The 27,324-nt window shown below is 33.9% G+C and overlaps 2 protein-coding genes and 1 non-coding gene across 3 annotated transcripts; 2 read left to right on the forward strand and 1 right to left on the reverse strand.

Annotated features, from left to right (window-relative positions):
• Positions 1–14,575: 14,575 nt before the first annotated feature.
• LOC145572194 (uncharacterized) lies at positions 14,576–17,435 on the forward strand. The gene is made up of 2 exons (XM_081631201.1): positions 14,576–14,954; positions 16,876–17,435. Exons 1-2 carry the CDS (start codon positions 14,700–14,702, stop codon positions 17,134–17,136), a joined length of 516 nt encoding a protein of 171 aa, XP_081487327.1. The 5' UTR covers positions 14,576–14,699; the 3' UTR covers positions 17,137–17,435.
• Positions 17,436–17,989: 554 nt separating this feature from the next.
• TRNAP-UGG (transfer RNA proline (anticodon UGG)) lies at positions 17,990–18,061 on the forward strand. Its single transcript has one exon. It is a non-coding gene; the product is annotated as a tRNA-Pro (tRNA).
• On the reverse strand, positions 18,022–22,056 carry LOC145572197 ((21S)-21-acetoxyl-apo-melianone synthase SDR-like). Its single transcript, XM_081631202.1, has 4 exons — positions 21,957–22,056; positions 21,382–21,453; positions 19,022–19,278; positions 18,022–18,678 (listed from the first exon to the last, which is right to left on the reverse strand). The coding sequence occupies exons 1-4, from the start codon at positions 21,974–21,976 to the stop codon at positions 18,125–18,127; spliced, it is 903 nt and encodes a 300-aa protein (XP_081487328.1). The 5' UTR covers positions 21,977–22,056; the 3' UTR covers positions 18,022–18,124.
• Between the last annotated feature and the right edge of the window lie 5,268 nt (positions 22,057–27,324).

Below are 27,324 nucleotides of genomic sequence, written 5' to 3' on the forward strand. Positions count from 1 at the left end.
CAAGGCTACAGATTTCAAAATTCATGAAGATGGAAGTTTGAGGTACAAAGGTCAATGGTGTGTACCCCAAAAGTGTGAGGAAGTGAAGAGAAAGCTAATGGAAGAAGGACAAAATACCCTCTATTTAGTGCACCCAGGAGGGGATAAGCTATATAAGGACTTGAAAAAGGTGTATTGATGGCCTAGAATGAAGAATGAAGTTGCAGAATTTTTAGCAAAGTGTCTGACTTGTCAAAAGGTGAAAATAGAGCACAAGAGGCCACAGGGAACTGTGCAACCATTGGAAATTCTTGGATGGAAGTGGGATTGCATTTCAATGGATTTTGTGACTTGCCTTCCAAAATCAAAGAGTGGAAATCTTATTTAAAGTATTTTATTTATTTATTTTAATAGGTTGGACATATTTTATAAAAGGAAAGTTTATTTAATTAATTATTTTAATTAAGTTGGGGTTTAATTTAGGAAAGTTTATTTTAGTAAAGTTTTATTAGGGATGGAATTAGGAAAATTAAAAAGGGAAAGTTTAGGGAGAAGGGTTTTAGAGAAGAGGTATAAATATCCCACATATGAGGCAAATCAAACTTTGCCCAGAGTGGAGAAAACCCAAGGTAAACTTCTCTCTCCTTTTCCTTATTTTTCTTTTCTTTTTCTTTTTCCTTTCTCCCCTTCCCCTTCTTTTTTTTCGCCACCCCCACCACCACTTCTAGCCACCGGCAGTAGGCGGCCTCCGACGCCGGCAGCCGGCGTGGTGGCTGCCACCTTCTTCTTCTATCTCTCTTTTTCGAATAAAAAAAATATAAAAAAAATTGTTAATTTTGTTTTAAAAATCAATTCAATCCTAGATCTAAATATTAATTATGCGTTTTGTGATTTGATTTTGATGTTTGATTAAAAGTATTATATTAATTAATTTTCAGATTATGTTTTTAATTAAAAAGCCCCAATTTTTGAAAACCCTAGGTTCTTGATTTATAAATTATTGAAGGATTATGATATATAATGGTGTAAACCTTTGATTAAAGTGTTTTAAGACCAAATTACAGCAAGATTTAATTAAAATAAAGTGCTGGAATTTCTGGTAAAGCATTAGAAATCAAGTTTCTTTAAGAAATTTTAATTACTCATTAATTGAGATTTAATTATAATGTTTTAAATATAATTTAAGCTTATTTTAAATAAATTATGAGGGGTTTTATAATAGTATATATTGCTAGAAATTTGTGTAGAGTGGGTTTTAATATTCCTTTATGATTTTAAATTGTAGGAGACTTTGAAGTGAGTGATTTCTATTAATTGTGGCGATATTAAGATCGTATTCAAGGTACGTTCGCGTACTTAGCATAATATTGTTGATGTAATAGCATGCTAAATATGTTTGATTGATTACAAGTAGTATCATGCAAGGTTTGGATTGGAAATTATGATTTGAATGTTATTGGTGATTGGATTATGAAGCATGATTTATTTGTGATGGATTATTGAATGGAAAATAATAGCTTGGAATATTATTTATGAACCACATATTTATTTATGGCATGATAGAGAGCATGTTTGAGTAAACTAAATATTTAATTTGGTTTGGAATATTGAAAAAGAATTTTATTATGGTTCATATAATTTTTATTGATGCTTTAAGCATGAGGAATGAGCTATATAAGTGTCTACGTACACGAGGAATAAATTGTATGTTGGTGCCTTAGTGCACTTAAGGTGTTTTTAACACCGAGGGATAGGATTTGTGGCGCTTTATGCGTTTAAGGTGTCATTGGCACCGAGGTAGAATTAAAAAGGGTTCAACATTAATTATTAAGTGGTCACTAATTATTCAAGAATTAAATTGATGTATTTGATTGTTTGAATAATTATTGTTGATTGAATGATTAGGGTTTGAGAGTCATCACCAAGTTTTATAATCGGTAAATAACGTAAAGTGAAAGAGATTACGCACCAAAACTCTTGGAACGTATATACCTTGAGTATGAACATATGGGGGGAGTTATGGGGTTTTATATTTAACCTTAACTTCTAATGGAGTACAGGACGCTGTATATTCCTTTTTATTATTATTATTATGCACAGGAATTCCGCCACCTATGTGTGGTTTTTTATGCTGGCACGGTTAGCTCCTGTGTCAGTAACCTCAATTTATTGGGGGAGGCTAGGGGAAACCCGTTCGATGCATAATCAATGCTAAATAAATTATTTAGTGTCTAGTGAGAATTTTTATTGAATGTGGTATGCTTGAAAAACAGGTGCAACAAGGTAAGTCGTGTGTTGATAGGAAATTGTATGTTAGTGTGTTAATTACGCTTATGTACTCAGCTTTGTTGATTGTGTGTTTTGTGTGTTTGTTGGCCTTGTCTTTATCTTGGCCCTGTGATGACCCATTTATAATGGAGAGTAGTGGAAATAGGTAGAGATAAGCTTTTCAGGTGTTGAAGCATATTCATGAATGGGCATGAGTGAAGAGCGTATCATGCTAGTTTCCATAAGTTTATGATGTGTTTATCGCTTTAATTATTTAGGATAATATTATTATGCATGTCTAACGAAAAGGTTTTGAATTTGGTTTGGTTTTAATAAGGGCCTATAATGGTTCCAAGTTGTAGGTTGATTTTATTTTACTTCGTTTCACTTTGGTTTGACTTTACTTTCGTTGATTTACTTTTTAAGTTGACTTGTTTTGAAAGGGTTTGAAATTAGTCTTCCATTGTGTGTCTTTGATAGTTGCCTTAGCCGTTATCACGATGGCGTAATATCTTAGATATTCCTAATTAAAGTTTTTAAATAGAGCAAAACAGGTATTTTAAAAAGGAAGGAATTTCTAGGGTATTACAAAGTGGTATCAGAGCTTTGGTTGAGATTTTATTACCACTAAAGCCAAAAACGTGTTTTAAAGTGTTTTAAATTTAAAATTGGCCAAGTACTTATTTATTGGTAAAATTTTTAGAGAATTAATTTCTATTTTATTTTATTTTATTCTGATTATTTTATTTTTGGAAGATTAAATATTAATTGATTTAATTTAAAACCAAAATTTTTTTTTATTTGGTTCGAATTTTTTTTAAAGAAAGGTCGAAATTTTTTTTTTATTCTATTTAATGGTCCGGAAATTTTTTTTTACAAGGAAGAGTTGAAATTTTTTTTTTGGGAGGTTCGAATTTTGCCTTCTTTCTTATTTAATTTCGAAAAATTTAATTAAAAAGGAGTCAAAAATATTTTTTGTTTGTTCATTTTGCAGGAAAGCGAGGATTAGGGTAAGTATTATGTGTTAGTAGCTTTAAAAAGCATGTTGGTGAGATTGGGTAGGAAAGAACTTGGGCATATAAGTTAGGAATAATCATGTTCTTGTATGCATTAATATTTAGGTTGTGATGTTTAATCATGTTTATGGACTACTTGTGAGCATGTATTTAAGTGGTTAGAAATAAGAAAATTGTTTGATTGAACATTGAACCTATTTCATGCAAGAATTGTATTATTTTGTTTTCTTTGGGAAAGGGAATTCTTTTCTAAGTCTTTTCCTTACAGGATGCCGAATCTTCCTAGCAGATACACCGAACTAGGCACTCTCACTAAGAAACCAAATGAACATCCCTATGATTACGTTCAAAAGATTCGCTTTTACTGTTCCTACAGGAGCAATGTTTTAAAGGACAGAGTTTTTGATAGCCCTTATCGTATTTCAGCTATGATTGTCCGTTGCTTGCCGGATGAGCCCCCTTATTATGCTGTCAAATCCAATTTTTCTGATTTCTATTTACCAGGGGACATCCCAAACTACTACAAATACAGGGACTATTATGGACAATGGTACCCGGATTATAGATTTTTAATTTCCTACCTTATTAGGGTCGAGAAGGCCCATTGCCGACAACTTCACCTTCCATACCATGATTATTATTTCGAAAACCCAGTGGGGCAAAATCCACCTTCTTCTAGTCATCAATCAGAAAGTTCTTCTTCTTCTTCTTCTCATTCTTCAGGGGGAAATCAAGCGGAAAATGAGGAACAACAACAGGAAGATAGTTCACTCATGGAAATTCTAATCCATATCCACCTCCAACTCCAGTTATTATAGAAATTTCTTCTGATGAGGAGGAAGAGGGAGAGTTCGTACACATGGAACCTAAACCAGAATCACCTGAGCCAATGGAGGAGGAAGATGATTTAGAGTTCGACCCTGGTAGCTACAAGCAGTCGGCCGACAAGCGAGACGATGTCCGAAAGGATTAGATTTTTATAGCTTTCCTCGTCGTGAATTTTCGGTTTTTATTTCAGTTATTATCACTCTAGTTTTAAATTAATAAGTGGCATGACCACATAAGTTTTTAGAAAATAATTTTATTTTAGTAATTCCAGTTTATTTTAAATAATAAAATCTTATTTATTTCCTTGTCGAAAATTTTATATGATTAATAAAGAAATTCATTTATTTTCCAAAATCTCCCATTGCACATCACTATTCCAATAGCCAAAATTCCAAGCAAATTAATTCCAATAAAATTATTTCTCGGCCATGGGAATCTATGGGAATTATTTTTCTTTATCTATGTGATGCTTTATTAAGTGTATGGTTGGTTAGCAATCAATAATTAATTGACAAAGCTACAAATTTAGGGAATTCTTAGCTTTTGCTATTCCAATTTGTTAGCTTCAAATTTTATTGTGAATGTTTCAAAGGGTGTTAAGTGATAGATGAGTGTATGTCTTAAGAGTTGACCCTAGCCATTTTCTAATATAGACCCTTGTTCTTAATTCAGGAGAAGCAAAATGGCAGCGGGAGGTAATTTTGGGAGTGAGTTGAATGAGGTTGTTAGGCAGTTAGCAGTTGTAGCTCAGTAGTTGGCAAGGAATTCATCCACCAATGGGGATGCTTAAGGAGAACATTTTAAGAAGGTAGTTCAAAGCAAACCACCAACCTATCAAGGAGAGCCTGACCCTATCATACTGGAAAATTGGTTAAGGGAATTTGAGAAACTGTTTGGGGCAGTTGGGTGCCCAGAATATTCTAAGGTAGGCTGTGCTACCTATTACTTGAGAGGTGAAGCTGATCTATGGTGGCAACAAAATGAAACAACTATTAGAGCGCTGCCTGGATTCAATTGGACTAAGTTCCAAGAAAAGATGAGAGACAAGTTTTACCCTAACTTCTTACAGAAGCAGAAGGCTGAGGAGTTCTCAAACCTCAAAATCGAGGGCATGTCAGTGACTGAATACTATACGAAGTTTATATAGCTGTCTCGTTTTACTGAAGAGTCGGTTTCTACGGAGAAAGCAAAGGCTAGGAAGTTTGAGAGTGGGTTGACTACTGATTTGCAGCTGAAGTTATGTGGTCAAGTGTTTGAAATCTTGGATGAAGTATATGGCAGAGCTGCGCACTTGTATGCTTTGGAGTTGAAGAAAAAGAAGGAACTGGCGGATGTGGAAGTGAAAGAGAAGAGAAAAGAGATGGGACAAAACTCTGGGAACCAACAAGGTAACCAAAATAACTTCAAAAAGCAGAAGTACTACCATAACAACAACAACTTCCACAACAACAACAATTCCCAAGGTAACAATCGTCAAGGAGGACGTAACTTCAATGGAGGGGTTAGAAATAATAACCAAGGGAATAACAGAAATGAGAGGCGTTATTTTTGCAGGAGATGCAAGAATAACCATCCTGGAAAAGATTGTGAGGGCAACTTGGTTGTTTGTCGTGCTTGTAACAAGCTTGGGCATCGAGAGTATGAGTGTTTCTCTAAGGGTTCTAATGGGAGTAAACCAAGCAATAATTCAGGAGGGACCCAAAGGAACTTTTAGGGAAACAACAACAGCTTCAATGGGAATACGGGAGCGCAGCAGAACGGAGCAAGGAATAATAATAACAGCAGCAATGGGAACAATCAGCAGAATAATGGAGCTGTAGGAAAATTGAATGTGTTGAGTAGGCATGAGGCGGATTCCACAAAAGATGTCATCACTGGTACTTTTTCTATCCATTATATTCCTGTTAAAGTTTTATTTGATTCTGGTGCAACTTTTTCTTTCATTTCGAAAAGAATTGCTTCGAAACTTAAAGACCGTTTGAAAACAGTAGAAGCAGTAGATTTACCAATAACCATTCCAACGGGTGGTGTAGTGAACTATACCAAAACCTTTAAGAATGTACCATTAGAGATCAAAGGGAAAGTGTTTCAGTCGGATCTGATTGAGTTTGGGTTAAAGGATTTTGATGTCATCCTAGGAATGGATTGGTTGAGCAAGTACAATGCAGAAATAGGTTGTCGATCGCAAAAAATAAAAATGACCACAAGTGGGAATGAGGCAGTGACTTATTGGATGCATGGCAAAGTCAAATGCCCTAGATTGATTTCTGTATTGAAGTTGGCAAAGTACATGAAAGGGGCATCCAGTATACTTTTGTAGTGTGAAGAACATGGATTATGAGGAGGCAGTTAAGCCAGAAAATATAGAAGTAGTAAATGAATTTCTGGATGTATTTTCGGACGAGATCCCTGGGATGCCACCTAAGAGGGCAATCGATTTCACTATAGACTTAGTCCCAGGAACAACACCAATATCCAAGGCACCATATCGGATGGCACCGGCAGAAATGAGTGAGTTAAAGGAGCAATTACAGGATTTGTTGGACAAAGGGTACATCAGGCCGAGTGCATCCCCTTGGGGAGCACCAGTTCTGTTTGTTAAAAAGAAAGACGGAAGCATGAGGTTATGTATCGATTACAGGGAACTGAATAAGGTGACAATAAAGAACAAGTATCCACTTCCAAGGATTGATGATTTATTTGATCAATTGAAAGGCACAACCGTGTTTTCTAAGATTGACTTGAGGTCTGGATATCATCAATTGAGGATTGCAGATGAAGACATCCCTAAAACTGCTTTTAGGACGAGATACAGACACTTTGAGTTTACGGTGATGCCATTTGGATTGACCAATGCTCCGGCAATCTTTATGGATTAGATGAACAGGGTGTTTCATCAATTTATGGATAAGTTCGTTGTGGTATTCATAGATGACATATTGGTTTATTCTAAGAACAAGGAGGAGCATGTGGAACACCTGAGAGCAATTCTGCAAACATGAGAGAAAACAATCTTTATGCAAAGTTCTCTAAGTGTGAATTTTGGTTGGAAAAGGTAGCATTCTTAGGTCATTTCGTGTCTAAGGATGGCGTGGAAGTAGACCCAGCCAAGATCGAAGCTGTAAAGGGTTGTCCTACGCCCAAAACAGTGTCCGACGTTCGGAGTTTCTTAGGTCTAGCAGGATATTATAGGCGTTTTGTGAAAGATTTCTCGAAGATTGCTAAACCTATGACTACATTAATGAAGAAAGACAAGAAGTTTGAATGGGACGATAAGTGTAAAGAAGCATTCCAACTCTTGAAGCAGAAGCTGGTTACAGCACCAGTGCTTACCCTGCCAGACGACAGTGGTATCTATGATGTGTATAGCGATGCGTCAAAGAATGGTCTGGGGTGTGTGCTTATGCAAAATGGGAAGGTAATTGCATACGCATCAAGGCAGTTAAAGACTCATGAAGTGAATTACCCAACCCATGATTTGGAACTTGCTGCGATTATCTTTGCACTAAAGATCTGGTGTCATTACTTGTATGGAGTGAAATGTAGAATTTATACAGACCATAAGAGCTTAAAATACATTTTCACTCAAAAGGATTTGAACTCTCGACAGAGGAGATGGTTGGAATATATGACGGATTATGACCTGGACATACAATACCACGAAGGGAAAGCAAATGTAGTTGCAGATGCTCTAAGTCGTAAGACCAGTCACGGATTAAATACCTTGATAGTGGCTGATGAGTTATGTAGGGAAATGAGGAAAATGAATTTAGAAGTAGTAGAATGGGGAGTACCAGTTGGCATTCTTGCGAATCTGACTATCCAACCAACCATATTTGACGAGATAAGGGAAAACCAAGCAGGAGATGTGAAATTGGATAGGATTCGAGAGAAAATAAAACAAGGCAAAGCTACAGATTTCAAAATTCATGAAGATGGAAGTTTGAGGTATAAGGGTCGATGGTGCGTACCTCAAAAGTGTGAGGAAGTAAAGAGAAAGCTAATGGAAGAGGGGCACCATACGCCCTATTCAGTACACCCAGGAGGGGATAAGCTGTATAAAGACTTGAAAAGGGTGTATTGGTGGCCTAGAATGAAGAATGAAGTTGAGGAATTTGTAGCAAAGTGTCTGACTTGCCAAAAAGTGAAAATAGAACAAAAGAGGCCACAGGGAACGGTGTAACCATTGGAAATTCCTGGATGGAAGTGGGATTGCATTTCGATGGATTTTGTGACTTGCCTTCCAAAATCAAAGAGTGGAAATGATACCATTTGGGTAGTGGTGGGCAGACTAACAAAATCTGCGGTGTTTATACCAATGAAGGAGACTTGGAAGATGGAGCAACTTGCAAAGGCTTACATCAAGAATTTTGTGAGGCTACATGGAATTTCAAAGGATATCGTGTCTGATAGAGATTCCCGATTTCTCTCAAAATTTTGGAGAAGCGTACAGGAAAACTTTGGTACGACACTTAAGATGAGTACTGCGTTTCACCCTTCCACAGATGGGCAAACTAAGAGAACCATTCAAACCTTGGAGGACATGTTGCGAGCTTGCGCTATAGACTTCCAAGGAGGATGGGAGGATAGTTTGGATTTGATTGAATTTTCTTACAATAATTGTTATCATGCGAGCATAGGAATGGCTCCATTTGAGGCATTATATGGGAGAAAGTGTCGTAGTCCAATTTGTTGGAACGATATAAGGGAAACAATGATTCTAGGGCCTCAAGTGATCGAGGATACAGTGAAGCGAGTAAAGGAAATTCAAGCCAAGATTCAAGCAGCTCAAGATCGCCAAAAGAGCTACGCAGGTTAAAGCGTAGAGAAGAGGAGTTTGACGTTGGTAATAAGGTGTTATAAAAAGTATCACCAATGAAAGGAGTAATGCGATTCGGAAAGAAAGGGAAACTGAGCCCAAAGTACATTGGTCCGTATGAGATACTGCAAAGAATAGGCAAAGTAGCTTATTGGTTAGCCTTACCCAGGAGCTAAGTAAAGTACACGATGTATTTCACGTGTCACAATTAAGGAGGTATATACCTGATAAATCCCATGTACTGCAACCTGAAACCATTGAGCTAGACCAAAGTTTGACCTATGAAGAAAAACCTGTCAAAATTCTTGACAGTAAAGTGCATAGTACACGCAATAAGCATGTTAAGATTGTGAAGGTGTTATGGTCTAATCAAGAGTATGAGGAAGCCACTTGGGAGGCAGAAGATGAAATGAAAAAGAAATACCTTGAGTTGTTTCAGGTATGTTGAGTTACGGGGACGTAACTCGTTTTCTTTTAGGGGGGGTAGAATGTGGTAGAATTTCGCGCTTTTTCCTATATTTTCAATTATTTTTGTGCTTTTTGCACAATTTTATCGAATATTTTGAGTTCTTGTGTTCTCAATGAGACGCAAAAAGGGTAAAGGTATGACAAAAAGTACAGCAATATTATACTAATTAAGGAAAAATTTCGGATTTCATTCCCCAAGTTTCGGGACGAAACTTCTTTTAAGGAGGGTAGACTGTAATACCTCGTATTTTTATACGTATTTTATTTAAAATAAGTATTTTGAGAAGTATTTAATTGAATTTAAATGTTTTATTTAAAGTATTTTATTTATTTATTTTAATAAGTTGGAAATATTTTATACAAAGAAAGCTTATTTAATTAATTATTTTAATTAAGTTGGGGTTTAATTTAGGAAAGTTTATTTTAGGAAAGTTTTATTAGGGATGGGATTAGGAAAATTAAAAAGGGAAAGTTTAGGGAGAATGGTTTTAGAGAAGGGGTATAAATATCCCACATATGAGGCAAATCAAACTTTGCCTAGAGTGGAGAAAACCCAAGGTAAACTTCTCTCTCCTTTTCCTTTTTTTTCTTTTTTTTCTTTTTCCTTTCTCCCCTTCCCCTTCTTTTTTTTTCGGCCACCACCACTGCCAGCCACCGGCAGCAGGTGGCTGCCGCCGCCGGCAGCACCAGCAGGTGGCTGCCGCCGCCGGCAGCACCAGCCGCCGGCAGCCGGCTTGGTGGTGGCTGCCACCTTCTTCTTTCTCTCTTTTTCGAATAAAAAAAAATTATTAATTTTGTTTTAAAAATCAATTTAATCCTAGATCTAAATATTAATTATGGGTTTTGTGATTTGATTTTGATGTTTGATTAAAAGTATTATATTAATTAATTTTCAGATTATGTTTTTAATTAAAAAGCCCCAATTTTTGAAACCCTAGGTTCTTGATTTATAAATTATTGAAGGATTATGATATATAATGGTGTAAACCTTTGATTAAATTGTTTTAAGACTAATTTATAGCAAGATTTAACTAAAATAAAGTGCTGGAATTTTTGGTAAAGCATTAGAAATCAAGTTTCTTTAAGGAATTTTAATTACCCATTAATTGAGATTTAATTATGAGGCTTTAAATATAATTTCAGATTATTTTAAATAAATTATGAGGGGTTTTATAATAGTATATATTGCTGGAAATTTGTGTAGAGTGGGTTTTAATATCCTTTTATGATTTTAAATTGTAGGAGACTTTGAAGTGAGTGATTTCTATTAATTGTGGCGATATTAAGATCGTATTCAAGGTACGTTCGCGTACTTAGCATAGTTATGTTGATGTAATATCAAGCTAAATGTGTTTGATTGATTACAAATAGTATCATGCTAGGTTTGGATTGGAAATTATGATTTGGAAGTTGTTGGTGATTGGATTATGAAGCATGATTTATTTGTGATGGAATATTGGATGGAAAATAATAGTTTGGAATATTATTTATGAACCACATATTTATTTATGGCATGATAGAGAGCATGTTTGATTAAACTAAATGTTTAATTTGGTTTGGAATATTAAAAAAGAATTTTATTATGGTTCATATAATTTTTATTGATGCTTTAAGCATGAGGAAAGAGCTATATAAGTGTCTATGTACACGAGGAATAAATTGTATGTTGGTGCCTTAGCGCACTTAAGGTGTTTTTAACACCGAGGGATAGGATTTGTGGCGCTTTATGCGTTTAAGGTGTCATTGGCACCGAGGTAGAATTAAAAAGGGTTCAACATTAAATATTATGTGATCACTAATTATTCAAGAATTAAATTGATGTATTTGATTGTTTGAATAATTATTGTTGATTGAATGATTATGGTTTGAGAGTCATCACCAAGTTTAATAATCGATAAATAACGTAAAGTGAAAGAGATTATGCACCAAAACTCTTGGAACATATATACCTTGAGTATGAACATATGGGGGGAGTTATGGGGTTTTATATTTAACCATAACTTCTAATGGAGTACAGGACGCTGTATATTCCTTTTTATTATTATTATGCGGAGGAATTCCGCCACCTATGTGTGGTTTTTGATGCTGGCACGGTTAGCTCCCGTGTCAGTAACCTCAATTTATTGGGGGAGGCTAGGGGGAAACCCGCTCGATGCGTAATCAATGCTAAATAAATTATTTAGTGTCTAGTGAGAATTTTTATTGAATGTGGTATGCTTGAAAAACAGGTGCAACAAGGTAAGTCGTGTGTTGATAGGAAATTGTATGTTAGTGTGTTAATTACGCTTATGTACTCAGCTTTGCTGATTGTGTGTTTTGTGTGTTTGTTGGCCTTGTCTTTATCTTGGCCCTATGATAACCCATTTATAATGGAGAGTAGTGGAAATAGGTAGAGATAAGCTTTTCAGGTGTTGAAGCATATTCATGAATGGGCATGAGTGAAGAGCGTATCATGCTAGTTTCCATAAGTTTATGATGTGTTTATCGCTTTAATTATTTATGATAATATTATTATGCATGATTAACGAAAAGGGTTTGAATTTGGTTTGGTTTTAATAAGGGCCTATAATGGTTCCAAGTTGTAGGTTGATTTTATTTTACTTCGTTTGACTTTAGTTTCGTTGATTTACTTTTTTTAAGTTGACTTGTTTTGAAAGGGTTTGAAATTAGTCTTCCGTTGTGTGTCTTTGATAGTTGCCTTAGCCGTTATCACGGTGGCGTAATATCTTAGATATTCCTAATTTGAGTTTTAAACAGAGCAAAACAGGTATTTTAAAAGAAAGGAATTTCTAGGGTGTTACAAGTTGGAGCTTGAGTGTGCTCTTAAATGTTATGTCACAATCCACCCCTCCCATCATAAATGATTGGGGTATTTATAGGGGTGGGGGGATTGTGCCCCTTAGGGTTGCTGCCCTAATATTCTGCACTTTGATTGGCGGCGCAATCGGAAGAGGACACGTGTCCTAGGGGGCACCGTTTTGCGGCTTTTTCGGGATTTGGGCCTCCTGATGTAATGAGGCCCTTTATTCTCTTTTTTTAGGTGCTTATGTAATTGTTTTACATGTGTCATCTTCCTATATGGACACGTGTTGCTTTTTAATTTGAGTCACATGTCTCTATGGAATTGGACCACGTATTTGGGGTATTTTTACCCTAAACATTATTTATGCGTTGGAATCCCATCACCAAGTGTGACATAGTAGGTGCCAATTGGGGTAGCTCCCTGACTGGAAGCTTCATTTTTAATGGGCTATTTTTAAAGAAGTAACCCGTTTGATGTGTAATCCAAAACTATTATTTAATTAATAACTAAAATTACTAGTTATGAGTCAAAGGTAAGTTGACTTGTGATTGTATGACGAGCATGATTTATTGTTATTCTTGTTGATAGGATATTCATGTTAGTGTGGTGTATATGTACTCAGCATTTGATGATTCGTACTTTTGTGTTTGTGTTTGACTTTCCTTTGGTTAGCCCTATTATGACCCATTTATATGGTGAGTGGAGGGTTGAAATAAAGGGGAAGTGACAGGTACTTGAAGCATGAAGAACATGATGGGAATGAGTGCCGAGAGTTTTTTGTTATGCTTTCCTAGTTTTATGATTTGAGTTATTGATTATGGACTAACTTTTGTTGTGTTTATTTTAAGTTGGATTTTTAAAAAGAGCCATGTTTGGATTGGTTCCAACTTGTGGATTATTTATTTCTATTTTGTTTGAGGTTGTGAACTCAAGTTTTATTTTGAAAAGTTAGTTTTTAATTAGACTTCCGTTGTGTGACTTTGAAAAATAGACTTAGCCATTATCATAGTGGCGGGTAATATTTTGGATGTTTCCTTAAAAGAGTTTTATTTAGAGTAAAAAGAGTATTTTAAAATAAAGGAAATTTTCGAGGTATTACAGCTGGATGGGGGGTTTGCAGGTCGAGAGAGTATATTTTGGTTCAGGAATGGGCTGGGTGGAGTCGATGACTAGGGTTGGGGGGCTAAGATGGTTTTGCGGGCAGGGGTGGGGGATGGATGGTGTTTTGCCGGCAGGGATAGGGTTGGAGCTTGGTGGTGGCTGGTTGGGGTGGGGGTGGTCCGACAGTTAGGACGTTGGCTGGTGTTTTTTTTTTTTCATTTTTCATTTTTCATTTTTTTGTTTTTTGAATTATTTAATTATGTTAGTTAGCTTTTAAGTAGGATTTAATTCAATAACACTTTTTTAAAAAAATTAATTAAAACAAATCTCACCAATAACATTTTGACACATGGAACATTAACCTAATATTAAACCATATAACAGCTTCATGACTTAATATTGGAAGAGCAACCATAAAGTTTGGCTTATTTTTGAATTAATAAAAGTTGAACTTAATATTGAAAAACCACCCAAAGTTCAGCTTATTGTTGTTAATTTTTCCAAATAAAAAGAAAGAAAAAGAAAAAAAAGATTTCGAGATCGATCACGATCAAACACTCCAAAGTCGTGTACGTGACCGATCTCGAAGGGGGCAATTTGTAGGCACAAAAATTTATATATGTGCCACATCTAATGTGTACGGGTCAAAAGTCAAATTATTGACTCAGTGTTATTTGAATATTTATTTAAATTAATTATTTTGGGTAAAATAAATTATTTTAACCATTTTAATTAAATAGTTCATTTGATAGTAAAAACCTACTAAATGGGTTAAGCTTTTATAAATGAGTCGTGATTACCAAGTGAAAAGCCCAACTCCAATGTACATCAAACCCTAACCTAGGGTGTCTCACTCTATAAATTGAGGCTCTCTAATTCATTTGAAGGGGAGGAGGAAACCAAGAGAATCAAAATACAGAGAAAGCCTCTAAGAAAACCTCTCATCACGCCTCGATGGAGATCAACACCGGAAAAGAATAACTTCAAAACATCAAGGACATTACCAGTTCAACCTCTACATCAAAGTTTTGCATTAGGTGTCTTCGATCGTGATTGAATCAAGAGTATAAAGTGGAGATTGAATTAGAGAAGCAATTAGATATTATACCCATAAATTATCAAATTAATAAAAGTAACATTTTGTTGCATTTGTTTTGAATTTATATTTTGCAGATTTAAAATTAATATTTACAACAATAAACAAATATTTTAAATAAAATCAATTGTAATTTCATTAAACTTTGTGTCCACCCGAATGTCGTAAGTATTATAGCACGGAGGGAGTACAAATCTAATATTCCGTAGAACTCCTGGGACAGTTTCCGACCATACGTAGTAGACCACTGTAGTACCTGTTTCATCACCGGATAACCATCCTTCCCGCCATTGCTGAAGCTGAATTCCAAATTCCAGCCAAATGACTTCACTTTCTCTTTCTATAATCCCATTTTCGACAATAAACAAATTAACCTCTAATCCCTTCTCAATCCCCCCAAAATTCCCGCTTTATTGTTCATTAAATTACCCTTCTAAACCCCAATTTCAATTAGGGTCTTTGTTGAAAAATTCTCGATTTTCTCGAAATTCCTCCATTAATGGAGAAGACCCACTTGGCTCGGTTGAGGTTCTTAGGGTTCCTGATCATTGGTTGGAACCTTCCAGAGCTATTCAGGTAGTTCTTATCACCTCAACTTCTAATTATTTGTGTATTTTGTTTTAATTATCACGTTTTAATGCTGTTTATTTGACTGTAAATAATTGCCCTAGTTTAATTTCTTGAAAATTAATGTTGAACCCATTTTAATGTAATTATTAATAGAATTTTTCGGAAACAAAATTTTGCATTCCTGAATTGTTTGTTGAGTTTAATGTTGTAAGATGCAAAATGAGTAAATCTGGAGGATTAACTTGTAAAAGGGTTAATGTATTGTTTAATATTGAGTTTTTGATTCTTATTGGTAACTTTGGATCAAAATTACTTGCTTTACTTTAGCTGGGTTTTAATTGTCATGATTAATTTAAGTTTTGGTCATTCAATTAGTTGTGCGTTTGTGCTTGATATAAAGGTGAAGTACCTTACGTCGTTCTTAATGTAGAAGTCACGAGTTTGAATGTATCCTTTCCGTATAAGAATGGGAGCGAGCGAGGTTCATTTGGTTTACAACAGTTGGTAGCATTGTAGAATTGCGATATCATCTTTTGGAGTCGTCCAGTCGTGTTGATATGTACCATTTTTCAACAATTATGATGTCGTTGTCTAGCATTAGGTTGTAGAGATCCTCTATTGCATTCAGTGACTCAGTGTCTCCTCTTATGCATGCCCTAAACCGTTTCTTTACTTGCCATTCAATAGCCGCATCTCCAACATAGATGTGATTAATCTATTGAACTTGTAAATATTGATTTTATAGTGGTGATCAGTCAAGGTAAAAAGAGATGGGATGCATGATAGGATACTAGATGTGACAAAGGATCCAGATTCTATATATCTGGTTTTAAGGTGTGCTGATTTTTTATTTTATTTTATAGACTTGTAGTTTAGGGCTTTAGGCATTGACTGATCGACAGTATCGCAGTATTTTTCGAATGATCTCTGTAGCTTGGTTACTGAACTCATCAGAAGTCAGGACTTTTCCTCAAGTTTGTTTGCTTACTTGAGAGGATTTCTTATGTCTATAAGAGTGATTTGGGTTTTCACTTTTCACACCTATGCATTGTGTGAAAAGGTGGATTTATCTTTGTGGATGAAAAATGCTCCATAAAATGTAGAAAGGGGGTTATGTAAAGGACTCTAGAAAGACCTATGTTCTCCTTGTGGAGGGAAGGGAGGAGGTGGTGATGGTGGTGTTATGTAGGGGGTGAGAGAGAGACAAAAAGATTGTTTTGACCCAATTTCTTACTTGGTAGCTGGAGGAAAGACATAGGACTATAGGAGAAAAAGAATCTTTGTATTAACTCGTAAATTATCTACAGATAGAGTATGTATGGGTTTCCAGTTTTTATTCTTCTCTGAACAGCTTGGCACTAGGTTTACATATAGCCATGTAGCTAATGGTAACGATTTTGCTTGTACCTTTTACAATGCTTTTCCTCAGGTGATAATGAGTGGTTATAGAACCAAAGAAGAAAAGGTGAAAATATTCTTAATATGGATTGCAAATGCATCTTTGTGAAGATTTCATGGGATATACGTACAATACCACACACAAACTCATTGCTATAACCTCAATAAACTGCGTCCAGAGTTAATTGACCTTCATTCCAATTTAAAATTTTCTTCCACTCCTGTTTACTTGATTAGTTTGCAGTATGGTGAAAATGTATCTGATTGCTGCTAATGTTTTGCCGATGTTTGTAGTTCATTTCCTATTCTCTGCTCTTAAATAAATTTGGCTACATATGCAGTATTTTAGCTGAACAGTGTAACTTAATTCATTTGTCTCTTCAATTTTTTTCAATTCTCTTGACCTTATCACCTCAACAATCTGACTCATTGCTTTCTTTAATTTACTGATGTTTTTCCCTCCTTTCAAATGCTATATGTCGTGTTCACCTCTGTTTTAATCCTGAGGGTTGCTATCATTTTCTTTCAGGAATCTGAATGGCTTAGAGTGTCACTCCACAAGTGGTTAGATGATGAATATTGTCCTGAACCAACTAATGTGGACATTAGTAGAATCGCTGCTAATTCTTATTACCAGTCATTACTGCAGAAGACTACTGATGTGGGTGAAATTTTGTTGAAAATGGTCCAAGAACTAGAAACTATTTCCTACCGGGAAAGCTTTCATGGAGCTTTCTCTTCTGCCAATGCTGCTGTTAATCTAATTGCTGAGAGGATAGAGAATGTTTAGCTTCATGTCTTCCTTATTACGTCTTTATTGCTTCCTGTCCATCTACAGCCTTATCTTCTCCTTGTGTGGAAATTGAAGGAAAGGGAAATAGTGGAAAGAGATTGCTGCAGTGTAAAAAAGCTCCTAAGAGTAGTAATTAATTGCTCATATGCTGATAATTTGTAAAGATGTGTCACACAGGCATAACTAATCGATGCTTCTCGTACTTATATCTGTTAAACCTATCCATAGGTAAACAGGAACTATAGTATGTAATAAATCTGTTTCATGAAGATGGATTTATGATTCCCTTACACAGCTACACTAAAATCTTTTCACATGAGGAGCCAAAAAGATGTTATAGGCTATTTTAGGTGTTTATAATAAATTTTGTTAAATTAACCAATAATGTCAGTATGTGCTCGAACGAGTATCAAACGTGTTTTAAAAGAACTTGAATACACTCAAATGAATATGAACAAGTAGTTGGTGAGCATGAACTGTAGAACAAATAGTTTGAGCTAGGCTTGTTTATTAAACGAAAGATTGAGAGAGAAAAAAAATAAAATAAAATAAAATTTCAAGCAAGTTTGTATATTAATTTTTCATTGAACTTGTTCATGAATTTGTCAACTTACCGCCATCATTAGATGTGAATGTGATCATGTGAATGTAACAACATATAAAACCTTCTTCAAAAAAAAAAAAAAAAAGAAAAAAAAAAGAAAAAAAAAAGAAAAGGAAAAAAAAAAAAAAAACCAAAATAAGCTACTATTCCATAAAATAGATGCAGATTTACCTTATCAAGCAACAAACAAATTAAAAAAATAAATGTAAAAATATATAATTTGATATTAGTAGAATTGGCACAACTGGGCATTTGGTCTAGTGGTATGATTTTCGCTTTGGGTGCGAGAGGTCCTGAGTTTGATTCTCGGAATGCCCCTGTTTTTTCTTTTTTATTACTATCTATATTTTTTGGGGTAGTAGGGAAAAGGACTTGATTTTGTTATTGAGCTTTTGACACTTGATCCTGTGTAGGAATATGCAAGTTTTTAAAGGAAGTGCAACCTCCATCGACGACTAAATTATGGGCGTTTACGTACTTGGCCTCATCTGATGCCAAGTACAAAGCTGCATTGGCAACATCGATTTCTTCACAGTTTGCTCCCTTTAGTTCACCAGCACCATGCACCATCTTCACTATCAATTTGTCTTTAAACCCAGGAAACCGCATCCTCAACTCATCCATAACAAAAGGTGTAGGAATTGCATAGGGCGATATGCAGTTTATCCGAATCCCATGCTTGCTCAGCTCTGCTGACACAGACTTAACCATGCCTATTACTGCAGATTTTGAAATAGAATAGGATGGTTGAGCCATCCCTCCCATCATCCCAGTAACACTTGCAGTGCACAAAATGCAACCCTTTTGACGAGGAATCATCACTCGTGATGCATGCTTTATTCCTGCTAATGCACCTCTCACATTGATTGACATTACACGGTCAAAGACATCAAGGTCAAGGTCTGTAATGGAAGGCGGCGATCTGCAAGCAATCCCTACATTTGGGCAACAAGATATGGTTAAATTGCTATTGAATGAAAATCAGTGAGTTTGTATTGTAACATTACCTATCACATGCAAAGTTACCTAACATACAGATTTGAATTAAAAATATATGAAGTTTATGGGACATCTTTCTTTTCTATGTCTAAACTACAACATTCTGGTAATCCAAAAGTGGGTTGGTCTAAATTAGTATTGCATCAATTCGACTACTTTGGATTGTGATTTTTACATGTTCACTATCAGTATATAACTGTAGTACATGTACATATAAAGAAGGTATTCATCTTCTGTAGTAAAGCGAATTTGATCAATTAAGTCAGTCCAAAAACCCACCTGCATTATTATACATGATATCAAGTTGACCATATCTGGAAACAGAGAAATCAACGGCACCAGAGGTATCAGATTCTTTCGTGACATCACACAAAACAAATGAAGCACTTGAACCTAACTCCTTTACCAGTTCTTGGCCTTGTTCATGTTGAATATCAGCAATGACAACCTTGGCCCCATTTTCAGCAAATTTTATTGCTGTTGCCTTGCCTATCCCACTAGCCGCTCCAGTGATCAGTGCGACTTTTCCTTCCAGTCTATATATTTTTTTATAACATGTCAAATGGATTCAGAGCGATACATATGGCCGGTATAGGGAAGTCAAAATGTACATGAAAGTACTTCTAAATTGTAACAAGTAGAGAAGCTGATTCTGAAATACTAGCAGGAAACAGTTTTTCTGATGATTTTTCACATGTATACTTCTTGACTTGAAGCAAATAAACGTGAAAAACAGGATAGTTTACATGTAAATTCATTGGATAGAACAACTTTTATGTAAAAGGCAAAAAGGCACTCGAATGCTACCTTTTTGCATAACATAAATTATATGTTCCCACTGACTAATATAGGTAGATTACAACAGTAAAAGAGATTGTCGGCTTGCTAATGCATAATTAAGAAAGAAAGCCGAATCAAGGTTCCCATCTCTACCCATGAACGCGGAACTCAAGTATTGGTTAATACAAGTCGAGTCATCAGACTATTTTAGTGATCTCTCAACATACAAATTAATGGGATGCAGGAATAAAATATGCTTGTGGATTGAGAACACAAAGGATAAACGCGTATCTCTGTAAGATCCAATCAATTTTTAAATCCAATCTTAAAATAGTTTTCTAATCTAAAATTTGACCAACCAGATTACTATATTTATGCTTATAGACTTGAGAGTATAAACAATTAAACAGACTCTCATGCTCAGATGTAGTCCAATTGACTCAAAGTAGGTAATATTGTTGTTTGACTGGTAAGCAAGGAAACACAAACATTTATCGAGATGTTAAACATCACACATGTCAAAAAACTAATACAATTAATGGACAATTCTCTAATAGCTTGGCTTTAATCTATGCGAGACTCAGAAAATGTAACACCTTGGCCTTTATTTTAGGTCTACTAAACTATATATATCAAGCTCTTAATAATATTAGGGTAAACTGGTACAAGCTCAATATTAAATGAATTGAGAACAGAAACCAGAGGTCAAGTGATTCACCGAAGCAACAAGACCTTAAAGATGCTTTATCGAGGCTCTTAAAGACATCATGTAGATTAGGAACTTTAAAAAACAGTATTAAACTCCGTCTTTCCTTTCAAAAACAGACATGAATATTGTTGAAAGATACATGAGAAATAATTAATTAATTTACCAAGAAAGTGTGACAAACATTTACACAGATTATATCCATCAATAGACACATACGAATCTTACAGCAACCATCAAAAGTAATAACTTTTTGCTTAACAACAAAAAGTATACAATCTTGAAACCAAAGCCACAAACTAGCACAATCCACATCACATATTATTCAAAGATTTCTTGGTATAAAGAGATAGGTCGGTAAGGTATTTCTTGATGCAATTCAGCTGAGAAACTATTAAACTCAGTAGCAACGTGGCGATGTTAGAGTTAACACGGCTGTGCATTAGGCCAACAGCTAGGTAGAATATTGCTTAATGTAATATTGTTGAAACCATGCCGACATGAAGCATTTTAATTTTAACTAAAACGTGTTCAGATCATATGCATTTTTTCTTGTCCGGGAATTAGATTTTTAGATTCATTTGCATTTCTTACCTTGTGCTACACTACAAAATGTAGATGGTCCTTGCTCGAAAGTCTACCCTTCATAAATAAAGGAACTTCAATATTGTTTTTTTGCAACAAAATCTTAATACAGCCCGGCAAAAGTATAATTTTATTTGAACTATAACATATACTGGTTGTCTGGTTGACAGCACGAAACATAATTCTTCCGAATAATAGACCTTCCATTATATTCCATTTTACATACACAAAATGAAACGTGGGATTTGTGGTTGAGAACTGTTATTTTCATACAGTTTGGATACATTAAAAAGCAAGATCTATCTACATCATTAATCAATTATTCTTACAAATCTGAAGTTGGTTTACTTAAAATAAATGGTCATTTTGTGATTCAAAATGTCTATAATGAGAATAGTTTGATGGTAATCCAAAACTATAAGTTTCCCTTTTATAACTCTAAAAGTTTCCTTTAGTTTATCCTCGAAAATCCGAGAACATGACAGTTACATACGCCGGAAATTTGGATTATACAGTCATACATACACATACCACTACAATAACCAAAGCAAATTTATGATTTGCATACCTTCCAACATGATTAGAGAATTCCCTGGTGAAGCTTGCTGAATCTAGAGCTCTTGAGATCAAACTCAGTTTTCTGTTAGCAATACATTGATCACAATTTCATTAGAAACCATTAATCAAATTTCATTAGAAGATTTATGTCAACCACTTTAATAAAAGACAGACTACTACTCTGTCATGTAACAACTAACAGCAAGACTCATTGTACTGACACAAATGTCAACAACCTTAGTTAACAAAGTTAAACTCTCGGGCTTGTACCTTGACCTGAGATTGATTCTCGTCTACATCATACTTCTAAAAGCGTACTATATACCCCAAAAAAAAGTAGAAAAGAAAATTCCAATGGGCATATCTAAATTCCCAACCATTACACACAAAAAGAAAATGGAAAAAAGGAAATTTTGGCCATCAATGACATATGATCCAAAGTTTATAACATGATTATTTGGTATTAAATTATTCTGAAAAACTGCTACAAATCAGGACGAAAAAAAAAAAAGGAAAATTGAAGTAACTTAAATGTATGTTAAACAAGTTAGTAATTTATAGGATTGAAAAGAGAGAAAAACTAACCTTAAATTGAGCATGAACATTTTGGTCTTTAGTTTTCTGAAAATATTCAGCAGGAAATGCACAAGAGGAAAAGAAAATAATGTGTTTGGTAATTGCTGGAAATCTGATGGACTACTATGGAATTTATATACGAGCTTATGTCAGAAAGTGTTATATAAACAGAGTTCCTGAACCTCTACAGATAATGACACTAAACAAAAAAAGATGCTAGTTGTTGCAACTTGCCAATTTGTCAAATAAGATAAAGGGTCAATGAGAAAATACTCATACAGTTTATTTTCTAGATAACGCCCTCCGTCCTAAAATACTTAACACGGTTAAACTTTGTACACATTCACACAAGTCAAATTGTCAATGCACTAAATTGCCCTTAATTTTATAATAGTAAAAGTTACAAAAAAAATGTTAATATTAAATTTATGTTATACCTTTTTAATCACATATTTCATGATAGATCTTTCAATTTTTTTTTTTTTTTTAAAAAAAAAAAATAAAAAAATATTTCATGATAGATTTGTTTACAATTTTTGTATAAATTATGTTCAATTCATATCGATAAAGAAAAAAAAAATATTTATTGAGCGACAAACTTGTTAATACTAAGGCGTACGTGCACGCCATAGCTAGTCATATCCAGGAGCTCTTTTGATTTGATTTAATGTTACAACTTTAATAGTTGACAACATAAATAAGGAAAAATACGTAAACATATATTTTAAATATATACTCTACAAATGTGTGTACACTATTGTTAAGAGTTACTCCCTCCGTTTTTAAATACTTGCTCCACTTTCTATTTCCGACCGTTTTTAAATACTTGCTCCAGTTCTTATTTGAAAATCTTTTACAATATTTAATTTTTTTCTCTCACCAAGTGGATCCAACATAAATCAAATTTTATTAATTTCGTATTCTCTCTCCTCCAATTCTGTCAACTACTTTTGCTTTTTACAATTTTTTATTCTCCCAACTAACCCACTACCTCTATATTTTATTACTTTCTCTAATTTCTCCTAAAACTCCGCACATGAAGAAATGGAGCAAACATTTAAAATTGGAGGGAGTATAAAGAACAACTAGCCTTCTGGTCCGTGCAATGCATTGCAATGCACGAATTATTTATAGAAATTGCATTGAGAAATGAGTGAGAAAATATCAATAAATTAGTGTAATGTATAATCGAAAAATGACTAAAGAAATTAATTTTTGGGACTTTAATTTAAAATGAGGCTTGAGAAAAAGAAGGTGGAGGGACTAAAATTATAGAGAGAAAAGGAAAAGGTTGAATTGAAGAAATGAGATGAAGATGAATTTTTAATGAAAGAGTTAAAAAAGATAGTGTAATAAAAATATAAAAATGTAAGGTGACATGTGGCATATTGGGTTAAAAAGAAGATAGGAAGGTGTAATATGATGAGAACATGTGTCTTTCTTGGTTTGAGTTTTTGAATGCTAAGTATAGATACTTCCTCCGTTTTTAAATACTTGCTCCACTTTTCGTTTCCAGCTATTTTTAAATACTTGTTCAATTTCCTTATTTAGAAAGCTTTTACAATATTTAATTCATTTATCTCACTTAGTGGATCCAAGATAAATCATATCTTATTAATTTAATATTCACTCTCCAACAATTCTCTTTCTACTTTTACTTTTTACAATTTTTTATTCTTCCACCTATCCCACTACCTCCATAATTTATTACTTTCTCCAAAATTCTCCTAAAACTCCGCGCATGGAGAAATGGAGCAAGTATTTAAAAATAGAGAGAGTATAGATTAACATTAATGAATAAGTAAATACACATTTTAAAGGGCATAACTAGTTTTTGGCCCGGACAATGCCCCGGGTCATTATATGTATATTATAAATGAGGTTTTATAATAAAAAGTATGTGATAATATACAAATATAGATAAATTAGTTACATTTGTTGTAAATAAAGGAGTAGACTAGTACAAATAGTATATAAATATTTAAGTAAGATCTAAAAGATAATCTCACAAATAATGGAACAATATCGGTGCGTTGTGATGCAAATCACTGACTTGAAAACGAATTTCTGGCACAACCAAGGTGCTCAATTGTATTCGCCGACACAAACCATAAGGTTAACGCACCACTTCCACACAAAGAAACTTTTGGGTGGAAGGATTGAGTCAAGTAACTTATGCCTGATAGAGAATGTATTTAGATTATTGTGCTTGATGTATTTTTCAAGTGTAAAAAAAAAAAAAAAAAAAAAAAAAATTCTCTTTATAGAGAAATATGAAAAAACATAGAGGAAGAATCCAAGCGTCAAAGGAGGTGAAATAATCACTTTAAACATCCTCTTAAATGGTGGGTTATGAGAGTTACTTATCAAGAGAATTATGGTGGTGATTAATCACCTTAAACATCCTCTTAAATTGGGGGTTATAAGAATTACTCAAGAAATGACATGGCAACACATCATCTTCCTAGTCCTGATGACACATGGCTGGCTAATGTGACACATCATCATTAGCCTCATGTGATGCCCGGATTGTTTATTGAATTTTAAGATAAATTTTTGATCTATATATCAAATTTTAAAATATATCATTGATACAAAATTAGTTAGAAATTGATGTACTTTTGTGACGATTTGCTATCTAGTAGGCATGTAATGACTAATAAAATGTTGGTGGAAATGTTCGATTTAATACATTAAAAAAAAATTAAAAAATTAGCAAAAAATAAATTAAATAAAAGCAAAGCCCGCTAGGTTGACTCGAACCCAAAACTTTAAGCAAGGGTTGAACATTTCTTGACTCGTAACCTAAAGTGACCCAATCCGAGATGACTCATGATCTGACCTTAATCGACATGTCTACATAGTAATAAAATTATATCAGATTGTAAAGTATATTATTTTAACCGATTAGTATATATTATAATTTATAAATGTATATTTTACGCTTTGAACTACTTCCTTTGCTCCAAAAAATATTATGATATAAAAAAGGAAAAATTAGATTTATAAATCCCAACTTTGGGCAATTTATTTTTAAAAGTCCCAACTTTGCGTTATTCTAGAAAAATCCCAACTTTCATACCCATTTACTTTTAAAGGTTTCAAATGACCAGTGACCTGAAGAATAGGTTAACTCTTTTTTTTTAAAAAAAAAAAGTTGCCACTTGTCACTTTTTCACTGGTCCAAAAAAAGTAATTGTTTTTTTAAAAAAAAAATCTAATTCAAAAAAAAAAACAAAAAAATAATAAAATCCAGCAGGCCCCTTTCGGCGTTGGGGGAAGGAGGGGGTTCGGTTTTAAGGGTTTAATTGAGGGTGGGGGGGTTTTAACCGGAGGGTTTTGGGTTTTTGGGAGGTTTTCGAGGGTGGGGAAGGGAAATGGGGGGATTTCGACGGCAGGGGGGGGGCTGGCCGGCGTCTTTTCGGCACGGGGTAGGGGGTTTCGGGGGTGGGGGAAGTTTTGGGGGTGGGGGGGCTGCTGGATATTTTTTTATTCGTTTTTTTTATTTTTCTGATTTTTTTTTAATTTTTTTTGGACAAATAGAATGTTGACACGTGGATTATAACCTGTATTAGCAGGTTTGGTGACCTGTTGGGACCTTTAAAAGTAAATGGATATGAAAGTTGAGATTTTTCTAGTATAACGTGATGTTGGGAGTTTTAAAAATAAATAGCCCAGAGTTGGGATTTATAAATCTAATTTTTCCTATAAAAAATAAATTTATATGATAATTTTTGAGAATTATAATCTAATAAATTTTTTGAATAAAGTTATAATTCAATTTGTAAATCTGAGATATTGGTGTTTTATCGAAAATAAAACTCTAAACTAACAATTTTATCCCAAAATTCTATCCAAATAGAATTCTAAACTAACCTTTTTATCTTCTTAAGTTTATTTAAATCTATCCAACGTGGCGCAACACTTGGCCAAAAGTTAGAACGCTAAGTGTCCCTGCCTCGTGCCCCGTCCGATGCCCGGTTTGTTTATTAAATTTTGAGATAAATTTTTAATCTATATGTCAAATTTCAAAATTTATCTCTTAATCTCTAATAATACAAAATTAGTTAGGAATTGATGTGCTTTTATGACGATTTAAACATGTAATAGGCATGTAAATGACTAATAATAATATTTGTATTTTTTTTTTAAAGTTATAATCTAATATTTTTTTAAATAAAATTATAATTCAATTTATACATATGAAATATATTGGTATTTTATCGAAAATAAAACTCCTAACTAACAATTTTATCCTAAAATTCTATCCAAATTTGATTGAAAATAGAATTTTAAACTACTGTAATTTTTTTATCCTATCTAAATATATCCAATGTGCCACGACACTTGGCGAAAAGTTAGAACGTCAAGTGTCGCAATGTTATGGCTTAACTAAAAGTTTAGCTTTATATATTAATTATATAGTTTTCTCAACATTATTCCAAAAAATGGAACAAATCTATTTACATTATACAAATTATTGTGTGGCCAACCATCACGGGGGTTACTTTATGAGTGTAATAAAAGTTCGTTACTCAGTTAGTGTGTCATAGGGGTTACTTGGTTAGTGTTTATAGGGGTTAGTTAAATTAATGTTATACGCGTTACACAATTAATATTTCAAAAATTGCTCGATCAATGTTATAGCGGTACTCTATTTTTTTTTTTTTTTTTTTTTTTTAACGGCCACATGGTAAGGACAAATATTAAAGTAAACATTTATTGTTATAAAATATGTTATTATGGATGGTCATTAAGCTTATAATTATCTCTTTTATGACTACCTTAAGTATGGTTTTAATAGCATCCTTGTAACCCTCCTTTGTCATTAGTCCTCATTAACCCTCTCATGAATGGACTCTTCATTGTCCATATAAGTTACAATTTTCACATCTTGTATATATATATATATGGTCATGAAATGGATGAATATAGACATAACACTTTTACCTCTCTACATCTCTCTCTTATTCTCCCTTTTCCCCTTATTTTATAATACGTTATCAGCACCATTGCTTTACCTCTCAAAAATCAAAGGAAACCATAGTCAAATAATATAACAAAAAAGATCATAATCATCTACGTAAGTTTTTTTTTTTTTACATAGATTCGGGGGTCGAGTCTTGTTATGGACTATCACGTCACATATAGTTACATAAAATAGTATTATTAGCCTCTTTGGTTGATTATTAATTTCTTACATATTGTTATGTCAGACCTTTATTTGAGTTTTCCCTACTTTGTTTTATGTCATTCTTCCCGAAAGTAATAGCATTCATATTTCCATTGTATTTGACTTCATATATTAGGAGAATGTTAGACGTACTTTATAATTTGATTACCACTAGTTATGAGTGCATTGGTAATTTCTACTACG

Source organism: Chenopodium album, chromosome 12 (assembly GCF_948465745.1).
Source record: "Chenopodium album chromosome 12, dcCheAlbu1.1, whole genome shotgun sequence".
In the NCBI taxonomy this organism is placed as follows: domain Eukaryota; kingdom Viridiplantae; phylum Streptophyta; class Magnoliopsida; order Caryophyllales; family Amaranthaceae; genus Chenopodium; species Chenopodium album.